This window comes from Polyodon spathula, chromosome 8 (assembly GCF_017654505.1).
Source record: "Polyodon spathula isolate WHYD16114869_AA chromosome 8, ASM1765450v1, whole genome shotgun sequence".
Taxonomy (NCBI): Eukaryota; Metazoa; Chordata; class Actinopteri; order Acipenseriformes; family Polyodontidae; genus Polyodon; species Polyodon spathula.
Genome location: NC_054541.1, coordinates 24605939 through 24623860, shown reverse-complemented (window position 1 = coordinate 24623860; position 17922 = coordinate 24605939). Strand labels below are relative to the sequence as shown.

General features: G+C 39.9%; 1 protein-coding gene across 1 annotated transcript in view; it reads right to left on the bottom strand.

Moving 5' to 3' along the window:
- The window catches only part of LOC121319641 (protein O-mannosyl-transferase TMTC1-like), a 94943-nt gene extending 77349 nt beyond the window's left edge, over positions 1-17594 (bottom strand). Inside the window, exons 1-4 of the mRNA XM_041257271.1 lie at positions 17226-17594; positions 13259-13436; positions 6365-6438; positions 5539-5715 (exon numbers count right to left, since the gene is read on the bottom strand). Coding sequence (XP_041113205.1) covers positions 5539-5715; positions 6365-6438; positions 13259-13436; positions 17226-17518 — 722 coding nt within the window. The 5' untranslated portion in view covers positions 17519-17594. The remainder of the gene's footprint in view (positions 1-5538; positions 5716-6364; positions 6439-13258; positions 13437-17225) is intronic.
- Positions 17595-17922: the final 328 nt, after the last annotated feature.

Sequence of the window (17922 nt, the reverse complement as noted above, 5' to 3'; positions counted from 1 at the left end):
TCCCTGCTGGTGCTTTGACTGAAATCAAAGTGGCGTCATGTAGGCACAGAGAAACAGAAGTTTTGCAGGAGGGAGAGTGATCTGGCCACACTGCAATCCTTACCGAAGTAAATATTGAGAAATGTATTTTCAGAAAGAAGACATCCACTTAGTAGTAAAAATAAGTTTATTGGTTGCGAAAGATATGCCTGATGGCACATGAACAATTAACAAACAGTTATAGCTAAATAGCCGCCCCTTTGCTGGCCGAGCTGAGATTAATCCAATACAGTGATTAAGAATGGCTCGGGCAGCGGGCGGGACAAGTGGCACTTGGGGCCTCCTTCCCCCTAGACAAGGCATGCTGCAAGGTGGAGGCAGGGAGGAGGAGGACCAAACAAAGAAACGACAGGGGTTTGTGGGCAGAGAGACCTATTTAACTGGTCAAACTGGTAACGTATGAGATTGATGGGTGGAGTCTCCTTTTGGAAAGACAACAAGTTTCCAAATCCGGTTGATTTGTGACCCATTATGTGTAATTAAATGAAAAAGAGCTGGGATTATGTTTAAAATATAACTCTGCTATAGAGACAACCTGGGACACAGCAAAGGGAATGTAATGCTTTTCTTGTAAACTTTTGAGGGTGTTCTGTTACACTTTAACAACAAACTGTTTTCAGTTAAGGAAATGAATCCTTAGGAAGGGGACCCGTTAGAACATTTTACGATCGCTAAAAATAAAGGCTTTACATATGTAAGTTTTGGTCAAGACTGGCAGGGCTATGCTAGCGCTTCTGTTTACATTGTGTAGAACTATATCTGTATCACTGATAATGCTTGCAAAATACACACAGTAATCTTTATAAAATTGAGCCACATGAAAGGATTTTTTTCACCTGGTTTACTGGTGAACTATAATAATGCTCATCGTTGTTGACCTTAAGTCAATGTAAAGCTTAAATAGTAAAATAATACATTCATTTTGAGGTGGATATACAGTATCTGGTGAACATGAAAGCCATGAAAAAATATATATATATACATACACACACACACACACACACACACACACACACACACACACAAAGTGCAACGATCATGGGATTCCTTGAGCTAGCTGCTGACACACAGGCGAAATATATTTAAAAAAAAAAAAAAAAAAAAAAAAAAAAAAGCAGAAATATTCAGTGAGCTTGTGCAGAAATGTTGTGAAGGAAAGCAATTCTGCAAAGCTGCTTTAGCAAATGGGACATTAAAAAAATGCAGTAAATACCGTTAATACGGAGGGATGGCAATATTTCTTACTTCCGAGATTTAAAGGATAAAAGAACATTCTGACTTCATTACCCAGAGTAAATAAATTAGAAAAATACCTATCTGGTGTACCAGTGACACAGGGCACAGACTTCAAACACTGGTATTGGTTTCACACATTAAAGAGAAAAGGGAGTGTCATTCTCCAGGGTTTTAAGTTTCTGTATAATTTAAATTTAAATTGCTGTTCTCTGGGTAGTTACTGGAGTCATATTTATTTACCAATGCCATTAAGCAGTGGTGGATTACCTTGCTAATGTTAAGGCTTTTCTGATATTCAAAGTAACACTGACCTATCCACTGTGCATCAGTATTCAGCTTGCCACTGTTTATAACATCCAAGCATATTTGAGGTTATGGATTTTTGGGACTTTGGCTACCTTAATTCTTGTCTTTCTGTATTCCATTTTGTGGGAACAAAATTAAACTTTATTACTGAGGTAACCTTTCAGTTCCCTTTCAATTCGAAGATGACAGCCAATGATACTTTAGGGATATGCCTGCTTGTCAGGTATTCGCTGAGCATTTTATATCAACGCTGCCGATAGGCCCCTCCGCGGAGTGACATCCTCGATCCCGTCTCACCGAGGTAATAGTCATTATGCAGTGACGTCAGTCTCTACTGCCTTTCACAGACAGGTAGGTAAGGTGAGTATAGCGCTAACCTTTTTCCAGTTGTGATTGACTCTTTCACAGCTCCTTCTACAAGGTTTTCTGGAGTTCCCTTGCAAGCAATTAAATAAATAAATAAATACTCTTCAACAGCCTACATCGCCTGGCGATTGTAGTCTGTTGCTAACCCTGCTGCGTGTGTTTTCTTCTATTTCCTCTGCTTTGCAGCTGTGTAAACAACATTAGAACGGAGATCATGATTCCAGTGAGGCACAGCTCTACTGTGATCCGCGGTCGACTCGAAGCCCTTTGGCAGCCTCAGTACAACCACTCAGTGCTGCGGCCTACAGCCCCTACAGGTTGTCGATTACTATTCTTTCTTACTGTTTACAGAAAAAAAAACAACTCCAGCTTGCTCTTGAGTCTCTCTTACTACTGCCTTGCAGTTTTAAAAATAAAACTAAAATAAATATGACAACCGTGACAACTTTGGCCTTATGGTTGAGGAGACCGTGTGCATTACCATCCCATAAAGCAGTGTGTTATGTTAAAAAAAAAAAAAAAAAAAGAAAGATGTACGTTTTTTTTTTTGTCTGTTCTTCTCCCTTCTCCAGGTCCGTGACTGTACTACTTCAGTGCAAGCTACGCTCTGCACTGGTTGCGAGCTGCACACGGTTCGGACGCCATCTCCGGTGCTCCACTCCACTGCAAGCTTTGTGCTATACTGGTCGTGTGACTGCACTACAACTGTCTGAACGCTCCACACCGTTGCAAGCTACGTGCTGCCCCTGGCTGTGTGACTGCAAGCCCAGACAGAGACACTCAGCCCAATACCTCGGTGTTTTGCCCTCGATACTTGATGCTTCGGCGCCCCAGTCTAAGCCTCAACTGCCCGCAGTACCTTCAGGTCCTCGGTGTCTCAGAGCCTCAGTGCCTCATTGCACAAAAGCCTCAGCACCCTCTGTGTTCAAGTGCTTGAAGCCACCAATGTCGTGATGCCTAGGTGCTCCATAGCCTCAGTATCCTTGGTGCCTCAAGAGCTACATGCCTCTGTGCTTCGACACGTTTTGAGCCTGTGCCGCGGCGCCTTTGGTGCCACGCTGCCCCAGAGCCTCGGTACCCAGACACTTTGACGCCCTTGGTGCCTCGAGGACTCCACCCCTTGCCACTTCGATGCCCTCAAGGCTTTTGAGCCATGGTGCCCCTGTGCTCCATAGCCTTGGTACCTCAAGACCTTAATGCCTCGGCACTTGAACGCCTTCGAGGCTGGTGAGCTCTATGCATCAGCGTCCTCAGTACCCTCAGTGCCCCAACACCCCACAGCTCGGTACCTCAAGGAATATATGTCTCAGCGCTTTGAGGCTTTTCAGCCGTGCATCCCTATACCCATCGAGACCCTCGGGTCTCTGGTGCTCCATAGCCTCGGTACATCAGTGCTTTGTCACCCTTGGTGCCTAGAGGACTTGTCGCCTCGGTGCTTTGATGCCTACGGCGCTTCACCCAGCACACTCGATCCCCCCTGGGCTTTTTGGTGCCTCAGTGATATACAGGCTTGACACCTCTGTGCTTCAGCTCCATCGACGCTACAGAGCTCAACACCTCGACTGAGAATGTCAAACTTCCACCCACGCACATCCTACACACAGAAATTGCCTCTGCAGGACAAACACACCCTGTCTGAGGAGCCTGGGCATTGATCATGCCTCTGCTGCCTTAGCAGACAGGTCATCTTGCCCTGTTTGCGCCGGGTTCAAGGAGAAGACCCTGCAAAGCAGAATGGCTCACTTCTCGGGCGAGACTCTTGCGGCCAGCCTAGGAGAGCCATCGTCGGTCTCGGGATCCAAGACCGCCCCTCCCCGCCCTCTGAGCCCTACGCAAAGTATTCCTTCTGCACAGACTCCACAGCGCCACCGCAATGGCTCTAGATCTCCAGGTGCTCTGGAAGACAGTTTCTGAGCAGTGCAAGTCTGTTTTTAGACCAGTGCAGACTAACCCCCCAACCTTTTCTGGCATTACCAGACCTCCTGGAGAAGGTCAAATCCTCTTGGTAACACCCGGCCTCAGCGCCCAGGGTGTCCAAGAGCGCAGCCGCACTTGCTCCATGGAAGGAGCAGAGACGGTAGGGCTGGCACAGTTCCCTCCGGTGGACTCCACCATAGTGGCCCTAGTGTGAACCCCCCCAGTGGGAGGCTGATGCAGCTGAAGTGCAGGTAATGCATCTGGCAAACACAGGAGGCTTCTTAATGGCCTGCCTTGATGATATGCTCTGTAACCCTCCTCAAGCCACTAGCTTCAGAGCTGCAAGCAGTCTCGGGCACTCTGTTACAAATCTCAGGTTTCCAAGGGCAAGTCCTAGGCTGAAGCCTGGCAGGCTTGGTGGTGGCACACAGAAAGCTGTGGCTTTCTCAAGCAAGGGTCCTGGATACGGACAAGTCTGCATTACTAGATATGCCTATTTCCCCTTGCCATACTTTCGGGTCAGTGGTAGAGGAGATACTACAACGCTCACACAGAGAGCTCAACGCGCCATGGCAGGCAGCTAAAATGCTCCCCTCTAATGCCTCGGTACGGGGAAGGCAGTTACCATGGTAACCTGGACGGCTCCAATCCCCACGGCGTCAATAGGCAACCTGAGGCACCGCCTCCAGGCCTCCGCGGCAGCTAGCACATGGGTCAGTCAGCAAGAATGGGGATACACTGGATGAGGGACCCCAGAACACCAGCGCCCAGGGAGACAGTTCGGTGAGGCAGGACTGAGGACGTCACTCCCCGGAGGGGCCTATCGGCAGCTTTGATATAAAATGTTCAGCGAATACCTGACAAGCAGACATATCCCAAAAGTATAATTGGCGGTCATCTTCTCTTTCAGGGTTTCACCCCCCCCCCCCCATTTAATAGATTAAGAAAATATAATTTTAAAAAGGTTCAAAATAATGATTTAATATATGTAATTTTTTTTTTTTTTTTTTAGGTACAAATGTAATTACCATACAAAGATTACTGATACAACAACATGTGGCCATTTGTTGTGATACAGTGTGTGACACTGTATGTAACAATACCTTTTTTATGCATATTTGAATTTATTAACAGATTGACCTGTTTGCAACCATGAGCCACCATGTCAGTTGCACCACCTCTATGTTGCTTTATCCACTGTTAAGCAGCAATTATTCTGTTTCCTTAAAAAAATAAAGAAAGAAAGAAAATAGAAACCAAAACAGATGAAGACTGAACTGGCCTTCATTTTGATCCATTTCCCTTTGCTCTCATTTGCAGCAATTGTAAAGGTTACTTTGTGCCCCAGTCTGCTTGAAACCTTCAACAATCGAGAGCACCAATTAATTCCTATAATTGTACTGCATCAGACTAAACAGTGCTTTCAAAAAAGATGCAGGAGTGGCTAGGGCCTCTAACACTGCTGCCTGGTGAAAACGATCACAATAGCAGAAATCCAAAAAACAACACAGGAGATTAGCATTACTTCACCTCTGACTGCAAAAACTGTGCCAGAGAAACCGCCAAGGACTTAGGTTTACAATGAATGTTTATTTAATGTAATATATACATGTATTATCTTGCCTCCTAAAAAAAAGTTTGACTAAAAGCAAAAAAGGATAAAAAACAACTTACACATTAAGTTGCTTCTGGCATAAAACCAACAAATCGTAAACCAGGCACACTCCAAAAACAGTGATTCCAGTTTCCTTCAGCAGCATTGCACAGGTCCCCAGGAACAGACTCAGCAAGAGGGCACAAGAGGAGGCTGTAGCAGGGAATCGTTCCCCAAGACAACTTGGATCTACACTCCTATTAATAGAAAAATAAATACATTGTTGACACTGGGGCACCTTTTTACATTTCAGATTAATGGTACTGGTATTAATCCATGGCAATGTGCCAAGAGGTAACAACATATTTCCAGTCAATCTTGTATGTAATACCAATACTTCATAAATTGCCTATTTTTCTATTTGAAAAACACATACTTTATGGAAAACACTTTTTATGTAATTTTTCCACAGGAATTATTGGAAAATAGAAAGTGGAGTAGAATATTTAGTGCCAACTGTAATCCAATTTCTTAACAAGCAAATGAGAGCACTTTGCCAATAAAAAAGTAACCCTAAGCACTCTGCAGGCAAACAAAACACTTTTAAAATCACAAACTAAACAAGTCTGTATTCCTAACCTAGGCTGGCAGAAATTCAGCTTTTAGGAGCCCAGTTGATGTGGAGTGATTTCAGACTTACAGACAATAAAAGCAGTAAGGTCAAGTAAGATAGAGCTAAACCAACATATTCTTAAAAAAAGACCTATGGCTTAATATGAAAGGGGTCAGTCTCAAGCAACAACTACAAAGTAAAGACAGTTGGACCAGATATCTGAAAATTAAATACAGTATTAATTAGAATGAATTAATTCTATAAAAATAAAAAATAGGCCAGCTAATACTTACTCAATATAAGAGAGAAATGTCAAAAGGAATAAAAAGCAGGCCAATACATCTGCTCTCCCAACAATTCCAGACACCTGCAAAAAAACAGAACAAAAAAAAAATACAATACATTAGTTTTGTCAGTGTATCTGTATTGCAAAAATGTAATAAAAAAGCTTAATACTGTCTTGGAACAGCTGTTAGGGGTGTGGTGAAACATTACCTCGCACAGTGTTATTAGTGTACTGCACAAAGAAAAGGTGTAGGTAACTGTCTCCACATTTTACTCTGGACAGTCTAATCAATAATAAATCAATGGATGATAGATTCAGCTAGCACTTCACAGCAATTCACATCTTTATGTTTTATTTGATTTTTGTAATACTAACGGCGGTGGAGTTGACTGTAAACAGCAGCACACTAAACTTGCTTTTGGGAGAGCAGGACCAAAAACACTTGCAGTTGCTTTGGTAGATCAAGATGGAAAAGTATTACTACATATTTAAGCAGGATCCACTGAAATGCAACATCTCATTTCAAAAGCTGCCCTGCCCACTTTCTGAATTAGCCAGAAAATGAAGTTCATACTCAGGAACTGCTTTTAAACATAAACAGATTACTTCTTTACACGGGATAGGTCGAACTGAGTTTTGACAAACTCAGAACTATGACTGGTAAACTAAATAGGTAATAATCCACGATTTAGAATAAATATACTTTTCCTAATGTTAATTCACAGTCTCTCTGTTTTTGGTCTAAATAAAGCAATAGTGTTTTTTTTTTGTTTTAATGGCTTGGATATGTCTGGCTGTAGGACAATTTTGACTCATGCAATGTAGAATACATTTTCTGGCCTTTCAGTTATTAAAAGACTTGATATTCCAAATAATTACTGCATTCCAAGACAATGCAAATACAAAAAACAAGCTGTGTATTGCTGACCAGATGACAAACCAGAGAATCCAGCCGCTACCTGATAAAACACACCCGACAGCATCACGCTTGAAAATAAAAACCTACCAGCGTGGAGCGGCTGTAACAATATAGTTCCAGAGAGAAGGGCGAATGTGTTCTCCTGAATCTGTGTGGCTAACAGATTAGCATATTAATTTGATACATTAATGAATGCAATGGAGGAGAAAATTAACAATTTTGACGAATCATAAAAAAGTTCAAGTTCATGAAAAATCACTAAAGCAACAGAACCTGAAGTAAACGTTAAGGAAAACATTTGTATTCATTAGCAACAGAAAAAAAGTGCAGGTAAAGCCCTCTTATGAGGATTCTATTGCTATGAGAAAATGGATAGGTGAAAATTAAACAAACAAACAACAAAAAGATTTAAAGATTTTCTGTTTGTTTTTTTCTTTCATGGTTTTATGCTGCACTAGTTTTGGTTGCAAATGAATACAACACTGATCCACAATATACCAAGAGTAATGCGGTTTGATCAGAATTCCATTTGTAGTCTGGTAGCCTTCATGCCAGTGTTGCCAGATCAGATGTTTTCCCTCCAGATCTAGATGTTTTACATTTCTGCTAAGGGCAATCTGGAGGTCAGCAATGTGCAGTTTTTTTTTTTTTTTTACATTAATTCTAAAGGATTTTCTTGATGTTTTCTTTTCTGTCTGAAATCCCCCCCCCCCCCCCCAAGGATTTATTCAGTACAATAGTTTTCAAATAGCTTTTTTTCTGTGGACTTTTTTTTGTTGTGTTTATACAGCAAACTTTCCTCTCCTAAATGGGATTTGAGAGCTTTTCATCTGTATATCCTTGGTGTTTTTTCACTGTGACAACAGGCGATCTCTCTCATATATATAATGCAAGCAACAATATAGCTAGTGCTATAAACGGAGACTTTTCCCAAGCAAAACAGTCTTGAGAAACTTAGTATTTTTTATGATTTGCATACAGCTAAATTAAGCTAAGCCAGCCACATGATAGGTGGTTTGTACTTCCAAGGTTTTTGCAGAAGAATGTTTTCAGTTCGAACCCCAGCTGTATAGATTCAGTCCAGATTTAATAATGAATGAATGAATGAATTTATTGAGTTTGTAACATTTCCAGTTTTCCTTCAATTCCGAGCCATTTTAAAAGAGAATTCAAAGCAGTGCCTGACTGTTGAATCTTGAATAACTGTGTTATATTTACAGTAATTGCTGTGTCCTGTTATCTGTCTTCCAACACTTTCCTTCAAACAAGGCTTGGTCTGTTTCTGTTTGTATAAATGATAAATAAACAGATACACCATGTCTGGTGTTTATATGAACTAGGTGACCCTGACTAGGTCAATGACATTGGTCCATCACAAAAACATTGCTTAGATTGGACCACAAACAGCAGTCTTGACTCAAAGGCAGCCACAGAGCACTGAATAAACACGAAGACAGAATTATTCATTCACGCTTGTGCAGCACACAGCATGTTTTTCTGGTCACACTTGAGTTAGAGGAGACAGAACAGTGTAAAATAGGGAGGAAGATGATATTCATGTTTGCAATAGTGGTCAGGGAAAAGAAAAATTAAAATGTCTCAACACAAAGGAAAGTAAACCAGTGCAGCATCTAATACCGCAGTCCGTGGAACACGACACTGAAAGGTCAACATTGCCTCACCAACCTATAAGAGACCAGAGCAATGTAGCAGAGAAGACAATGGGAAAGCAAGAGCAAACTCTCAGATCAGATTAACCCAGAATATTTTCACGATGACTGTTGGAGACTACAAATGGACTGATTTAAAAAGAAAATAGAAAAGGATACCATGCATAACATTGTTTTGATGCAATACTGTCCTTGCATACCCTTCTGCATGGGAGAATTAAATTAATTTGTGTTTTTCTCCACAGCATGTTAGCAGGAATGAGTCAGTGGTGTACTGTGCACAAACCAAAACTAAAGAAGTGGATTAGGTTCTGGCAATACCAATACATCTTTACAGCAACAAACCGCAGATCTGATGTTTCCAATGTAAAATCTATTTTTTTTTTTCTACTAAACCAGCACTTCGCCTTTACTATTGCATCTTTTTAAAACATTTTAATATGGTTTCAGATGTTTCTTACCTTTAAAATATCATTTATTCTTTACAAGAACCTTCTTTTTGATTAGGAATGGTGTAATTTAGACATAATTTACAGTACATTGTATGTAAGGTTGTCTTTATTTTTCAAAGGCTGTTGTCAATTTTGCTCATGTTTAAAAAGCCTTTTCTTTAAAATCTGACAGCAAGGCAGTGTTATCTCTTCATTTCCCAAGTGTAAATCAAGCCCAGTTGGAAATCACCAAAAGAGCCAATTGCAAACAGATAAATATTGTTCACAGAAAAATTCCTTGTGCAGTCATTAAAAACACCACCTCAAATGAGACTACTTTGCATATCATTTATAATACAGTATTATTTAGTTTAAGGATAAGAGACTTCCTTTAGGGCTTTGTTGTTGTTGTTGTTGTTGTTGTTGTTGATTTATTATTATATTATTATTATTATTATTATTATTATTATTATTATTATTATTATTATTATTATTATTATTATTATTATTATTATTATTATTATTATTATTATTATTATGTGTGGTCCTGTGGTTAAAGAAAAGGGCTTGTGACCACAAGGCCCACGGTTCAAATCCTGGCTCACTCATTGTGTGACCCTGAGCAAGTCACTTAACCTCCTTGGGTCTGTCTTTCAGGTGAGATGTTGTTGTAAGTAACTCTGAAGCTGATGCATAGTTCACATATTCTAGTCTCTGTAAGTTACCTTGGATAAAGGCTCTGCTAAATAAACTAATAATAATATTACCTGTAGTGTATAAAAATATACACTTTAGTCCTTGTCTATTTTTTTACATGGGCTGGTTTCACAGATCCTGAGTATCACTAATTCTGAACTACCTTATTCAAGGTTACACTGAGATAATCAGGGTCTGTGAAACCATCCGCAGAGGTTTCTTCCCTCTACATTATGTGACAAACAGAGCCCTATATATGCCACCTATGTTGATGGTCATGTTGATGCTCAGGGTCCAATTCACATGTGAGTGTGCATCATTTTAATGACATATAGTTTCAGCACAATGCCACTCCATAACAAACATTGCTCACTGACTTGCTTCTAGAACTGTTTATGCTTTCTGCTGCAAATTGTGTTCTGATTCCTTTGAAAAACACCATGGAAACCAGACAAGTCATCATCCATCCTGCCTTTCTGTGGTGAACTCACTCCCTTTGTATACTGAACTACTAGTCATTAGGAAAAATATAACTTTTGATGAACATTAAAAAAAAAAAAAAAAAAAAAACAACAACAATTTAGAGAAGCCATGTTGTGGGAAAAACTCCTAGTTATAGCTGAATATATTTAGTGAAATGACATAAACATTCTTAATCTATTGGACTTGAGATGCTTTGATGCTAATTAAGGTTACTTCACCCAAAACAGCATACATTTACTTCAAAAGGACTAGATATTAGTAACAGGGTCATAAAGATTTAAATTGGGGAATGGTTTAGATTACCTGCTATGTTGACCTGTCTGTGTGGTCTAAACAAACTAAAGCCCTTTTCACACTGGCATACTCTACCCGGGTAAGAACCCGGTATACTGCGGGTCGGGTACGTGATTTCTCACTGCTTTTGATAAAGCAGGGTTGACCTGGGTGACAGACGCAAGTACACAATGCGCGTATCAACACCCCAGAAGCAGCTTGTTACAGACGCTTTTATCCAAGCTTCTCTGGATTGAACCGTCGGCACAAATGTTGATTAGAGCAAATGTTTCTTCATCTCTGCTGCAATCTGGCTCATGCTGTGTCTCAGTCAACCAAAATATGGCTAATCAGAAAAAAAAACATAAATGGACATAGTGATGCATGTATTAAATAGTGATAACAACACAGTGAAATAGTGAATCGGCAACAAAAAACATGGCTACCCGAGGACACAAACAGCAACGTGACACTGCTGAGAAAATTCCAAGAGAAACGTTTACAATTTCAGCATTTCTAACAAACAGTACCAGCTTGGACAGATTGGAAATTCTGATCAGACCCTTGTATTTTTCGACATACCAAGCAATGTTCAATGCAGTTGTGGTTGATGGGTTACATGTTGCCTGATGCCGTGAAGTGTTGTGTTGTGCTTGCTGTTGCCAGGATGTGTGATTCTGTAAGTGAGTGGTGGTACGTGTATGACAGAGATCTTAAGTATTATACAGTGTGCAGCACAATAAACAAGCTCTGTGGTTAATGTACAACAGGGGTGTCAAACTCCAGTCCTCGAGGGCCGCAGGGTCTTCTGGTTTTCATTCCAACTTAAGCTCTCAATAAACATAATTGATCTAATTATTTGTTGAACTGGAATTATTTGTTGAATTCATATTTCATATTTTTCAAGGTCTTTTACAGTTGATAATTTACAAAATGCACTTGAATCAAGATACACTACACTGAAATATTTTGAGGCCGGAGAGAAGTGTTAAATGTGTCCAGTTAATAAAATAATTAGACCAATTAAGTAATTGAGAGCTTGGGTAGAATGAAAGCTAGAACATATTGCGGCCCTCCAGGAACTGAGTTTGACACCCCTGATCTACAACTACACTGTTTTGTGTCAATTTTGTACGACACAACAGCATAACTGAGGTTGTATCTTGGTATATGTATATTTATTTGATGTTTTATTTTTATCATCAGATTGAGGGTAGCAAATTTCGGCAGCGTCTTAAATTTGAGGGCATCTTAAATTCGAAGGAATACGGTACCTTGCGGAAGTGAAACCTTCACGCAGGCATGGCTGTTTCTTATTGAGTCGACTCACGAACAGCTATCAAGCATTTTGTCTCACTCAACTCGGATCAAAGCGTGTCAACCCACATAATGAGGTGGGTTGCTGGGACCCGGGTTAACCCAGGTATGATACAGGTATGTGGTTTCACTACGCGGGATTGTAACCCGGGTAACCAGGACCCGGATCCGGACCCGGGTAGGAGTACCAGTGTGAAAGGGGCTTTAGCTGATCCTTATCTTTTAATTAAGAATGTCTGTCTGGAAGACAATATACAGTTTTCTTCCTATAAAGGGTTAAGAACTGCAACACCTGGTGGATACAAGGTGTCATATGACTCTCCCATGCTCATGACATTAAAATGAACATATAATTGTAAATATAATTTTATAAGAAATATGACATTTCTGAAGGACTGAAACCCTATATTTAAATATTAATCACACAATGGAGGTGGCGTCCTGTATATTAAGAAATCAATATTAACCAATATGTTTGTATATTACCAACATAGTGGGGTGTTGCCTAGGATATTGAGGTATTAATGTTAAATATTATATCTTCAAATATGTACTACAATGTCTGTGTGTCTACACATTATGAAATTATTCTTACAAAGTATTTCTGCAGTCGATAGAATAGCAAAGAATCCTCCAAGAAGCCCTATCCCTATGTATGACTGCTGGGGAGGATGGAATCCATCCAGACAAACAGTGTTTCTGGAATGTATCCAGGAGACCAGTGTTAGTTCTTTTTGGATCCGTTGGTTCCTTAATGCCCACAGAGCAGACTGGGCATTGGGTTAGCCTCTCATCTACTGAGAGATTGGCTCTTTCGTTTTACCTTTACATTGGGGCATCCTGGGGTCTATGACGTTATCTAAATAGAGGCCAATATAATTAATGCTACTGTTTAGATAATAGAAAAGACTCATTGTGTGCCTGTAGATCATGATAATCAAACCTCGAACAGTGCTTGTGTCTCTTTAATGCATGTTGGTCTGTTAAAGGGTGTAGGTGTAATGCCAGTTTTTTGGAAAGAGTTGAACGAAGAGTGGGATTTACATAAATCAACTTGCCCTCCACTTTCTTGCAACATGCAAAATGCTAAAACATCTGGATACTGAGCCTACCGCTTCTGTGTGTATAGGGTGAACAGCAAACAACAGCGCTGCAAGGAAGGCCAGGCGACTGTCATCAAACACAGTCTTCTCACAGGTATACATCAACAGGGCAGTCACTGTGCAGTGCAAGAATACATTCACCACATGGAAGCATAAGGGTGTCATGCCGCTCAGTAGAATATTCAGTCTGAAAGAAAATGACGGGGGAAAAAAGGCCATTTATTTAATGATCAGAACTAATGAAGACGTACTCATTACATTGCCTTGATCAGTGTTCATTACAAATGCAACACATGGAAATGTCTCACTTAATATTCGACTGTGATATTTTGTTAGAAAGAAATCTGGATGAAATCAGACTCATTAGAGTAACATGAAATCTCAAAAACTGCCTGAAGGTTATGGAAAGTGGAATGAGGGAGTCGTTAGGGAGAAGGTAGAATTCATCTGCAATAATATGTGCCTCTCTCCTCTAAGGAAACCAATCATCAGGGAAATACTGTAGAATTACTTTGAAGGTTTTCAGGTTTTCAGGATTGCCTTTTTTGTAAACGTCAGACAGATGATGACATGCTGAAGTAAAGTCACATCCTTGTTGGAACCTATAACCAGCTACTACACTTTCATCGAGTGTAGATCTTGCACTCAGAATGTCAATGACAAAGCATTCTAAACATTTACACCACAACAGGATACCTATCATTTATATACTTTTAAAATCAGCTTCTTATCTATGTATAAGTGTTCGATGGCTACCGCTAATCAAGTTGAGAGTGTACTTTTTCTTGCATTCTTTGCTGGCAGGCTTGAAAGAAAAGATAAATGCCCTCAACTTGATTAGAGGTAGCTACAGAACACACATTAACATTTATTATCTTTTTCAGGCACAACCAATTATAACTGACATTAGAAGCAACTATAAATATGGGTGGCTTTGACCTATTAAGATTCACCGTCCCCTTGATAAAACACGGTTCTTAAATGGGTTATGAGCTGCAAAATATGAAAATAAAACCCTTCATAGAAAATGCACAGTATCTGAACTGGCAGCTGAGGTATTAGCATATGCCATGCGGTCATTGTCTCTGCAGTAGTTGTTTTCATTTCTATAAAAAAAATTACACAGCCTACTTCTTTTGGATTGACTTCTACTATTATTATGAATTCATTGTTTATTATTTGAAGCAACACCCAGACAGATTTTCAGGGATTAAACTGAAATCTTACAGAAGCAGCAAGTTCAATTCTTTTACATGTTTCATCACAACAGACTCCTCATTTAAACATTTTATTTTTCTTTTCAGCACATCTATATACCTTGTAACTGAGTTTTTAAAAAATTTTGATTATTATTATTTTAGTTAGAGGAGCTGAATCCTTGCTTGAATTATACAGAGGCGTGTGGTAGAATTTATCCAGGGTAACAAGGTTGCTTTCTTGAAGATGTGAACATGATCTTTAAATGTCAAAAGAGATGACAGGACCTTAAGAATCACATCCAAAGGACTACATGAACAGCATTGGTTTACTCACAAAGAGGGAAGAGTGCCCCTATTGAGTCACTGACAACAATCTTCATTTGCTTGTCCATGGTGATCCCCCATTAAAATTTGAGAAGCTGAAAACTTTCTTCCCCGACATAAGCATAGTGCAATAGGGGCATCCACATAAGCACCGTGCAATAGGGGCATGCACATAAGCACAGTGTATATCAAAACACAGTGAGATTCATGGGATGAATTTGACAGATACCTCCAGGCAATCTCCATATTTAATGCTGTGCACCCTGTATGAGATGTCCACTCATGCATACAGTATACGTGGCCAAACAGAAAAGACCTTTGAAAACTATGGAAAATAACTGTATTAAACCTTTTGCTTTCAAATAGCCCTCAGGAAGATTCCAGGCATTGAATAGATTTTTCCAGGGCATACAACTCATTTACCTTGAACGATCCATCTGATTTGGCAGTTATGGGCCAACCAAATTGTCACATAAATCCAGATTTGAATAGTTTGTTAAATAATGTGCAAGGTAGCGTATTCTTCCACAGGCAGGCTGGTCTCCCGCTGAGGAACCATGAAGGTAATTTCAAGCAATCATCTGTGTTGCTATAGAGATCACCTTAATACTTCAACTTTCTTATTGTCATTTCATCAGACAGAGAGTAATACGGTAAATTCAAAAGATAGCAAGGTTTTTCTTCAGCTCTGACCTGCTGGCTCTCACACGGAGCACCTTCCTCCCACATAACAGAGAACTGGTAGACAGGATGAAAGTTACCATCCAAATGAGGAGGATTTGATTGCAACCTATTGCTGAACAGCTGCTGTAATGAAATCCCTCTGCATTCTTTTTTTTCCCCCATTTAGTCCATTTTGATGTGTTGGGAGAGCAGGAAAAAAATCAATGTTCAAACCAGCCTGGACATTCCATCCCCTCTATTCTATTCTGATACACAATGTGGACCGTCACCGTGAACTGCAATCTTCCATCTCATCCACTATTCTCCATTGAGATGAGAGCCAATTGTTTTCAAAGATCCTTAAAAATGTGGTTTATTTACTTATGAGGTTTTGGGATTGTGCATTTATTTTTATTTTCATCATCAGTTATACCCTTCTGGTAAAAAAAAAAAATAAAATGCAATCAACCAAGTTATGTGTTATTTAACCGGGACCCATGTAGACATGCAGGCTGTGGATTCTGAATGAGATCCCAGTCTGATGAACAAATAAACTGTAGCAAAGGGATACTTTTTTTCAGCACTTTGGCTTGTGTGTTTGATTTTTATACACACAAAAAATGAAAACCGGTTAACATGGTCATATATATATATATATATATATATATATATATATATATATATGTGTATATATATATACACACACCAATGAAATAATTAATGGAAATTATTATCTTCAAGGATCATTCAATTGTTTCCACTAAAGCCTGATAGGTATCCAGTGGGCTGTTATAGCTATATCTTAATTCATTTAGCCTACAGAGTGAACCATGAGCCTTCCTCATTCACATAAATGCCTGCTTTATATTACCATTCTGGGGTGAAGGCGGCTAGAAGTACTGCTGAAAGTCATACAATTGCTGGAACATGAGGGTGAACAATACAAAAATGATTAATGACTCGCGTATGGCTTGGTTTACTGGTACATGGATTATTATTATTATTATTATTATTATTATTATTATTATTATTATTATTAAGGTAACAGGGACACGCACAAATAGTTAAAACATTTTGCGTTGTTATGTTTTGGTCTTGGGGCTAGAACATTTACTGTATCTGTCATGTAAAACAGAAAAGCAACACGTGTTTAATGCTATGGATTAACCCTAACCCTAACCCTATCGAATGTTTTGTATAAAAATTAAGAATGAACGAACTTGCACTGTATTATTATACTCTGCTGTTGCCTTTGTAGCCAAATATTATAAAACTGTTAAAATTCCGTATCTGCGCAACAGCGTAAAGCGAGCTAGCGTTTGATACAAATGTTCTGGGTGAAAGATTGTACCCACAGTAGACTGCAATGCCTTTTCATACGGTATTTAACGTAATGTGCTTTTTGCTTCCAGACAAACGAAAACTAGTAGGGAGCTTCGTGTAAACAGTTAATTATAAATACATTGTATAAAATATTTACACTTGACATGAAGCGATGATTCATGTTTCCGCTCCAAAGATATTTGCATTCCATATAGTGTCCGCTAAGCGAGCGCCCAAAGGGTGGTACAGTATTGGATTGATTCTGTGTATAAGCAGTGGGTATAAATTATTAACTTTTACAGACAGGAAGCAGACGTACAAAACTACTCACGATTTTATTTTTATTTTTTTTAAAGATTGAGCTGCATCAAATGCAAAATTCTGTTCAAGACGTTATTCATAAACAGATATTAACCAATTGCAAGGCGCTGCTTATAGACAAACTATCATAGAAAGACCAAACTTACTTGAAAGTGAGAATACAGAGGGGTCTGTATGATTTGTGGCTGGTGTTATCGGCCATTCTCTTGCCCCAGAAGTCGTTGAAAAATATGTTTTTCATACTGGAGCCGGGTCTGACATCAGGATTGTTACTGATAGCCCACACATCATCATGTACAAACTCCCCTTGCAAAGAGTTACTGTAGCATAAAGCGCAGACAGAAAACAGGAGAATATAGCAACAAATTCCTTTGCCAGGTCCGAACAGGATGGGGAGAAAGAGAGGACGGGACGCCTTGTCTTGTGCGTGCGCTGTCATGTCTCTTCCCGGTTCGCATGCTGGTTAAACTGGTTTGAAATGGGAGATGCGTAGAACACCATCTCTACTCTCAGCCGCCGGACTGCTCGAGTAGTAAGGAAACAGCTGGCACTGAAGTAAAAGCAGCAATGCGAACGGCCACCTCCCCGCGCATGCGCCATGAGCAGGGCATGTGTGAATTACCGTACTACTACCTGAACTAGAAAACCAGTAAAACTATGTGGGCAATAAGACAGGTGCGCAGAGCTCATACCTGTCAAGTCTCCCGTTTTGACCAGGACCCTCCCGTTTTCAGGACCAATCTCCCGATCAGGAAAAATCTCCCGGCCGGGACCCGTTTAATATTGGGACCCGTTGTTACGATTCAGACATCAGTGACAGTGTCTTGAACCACAGAACACAGC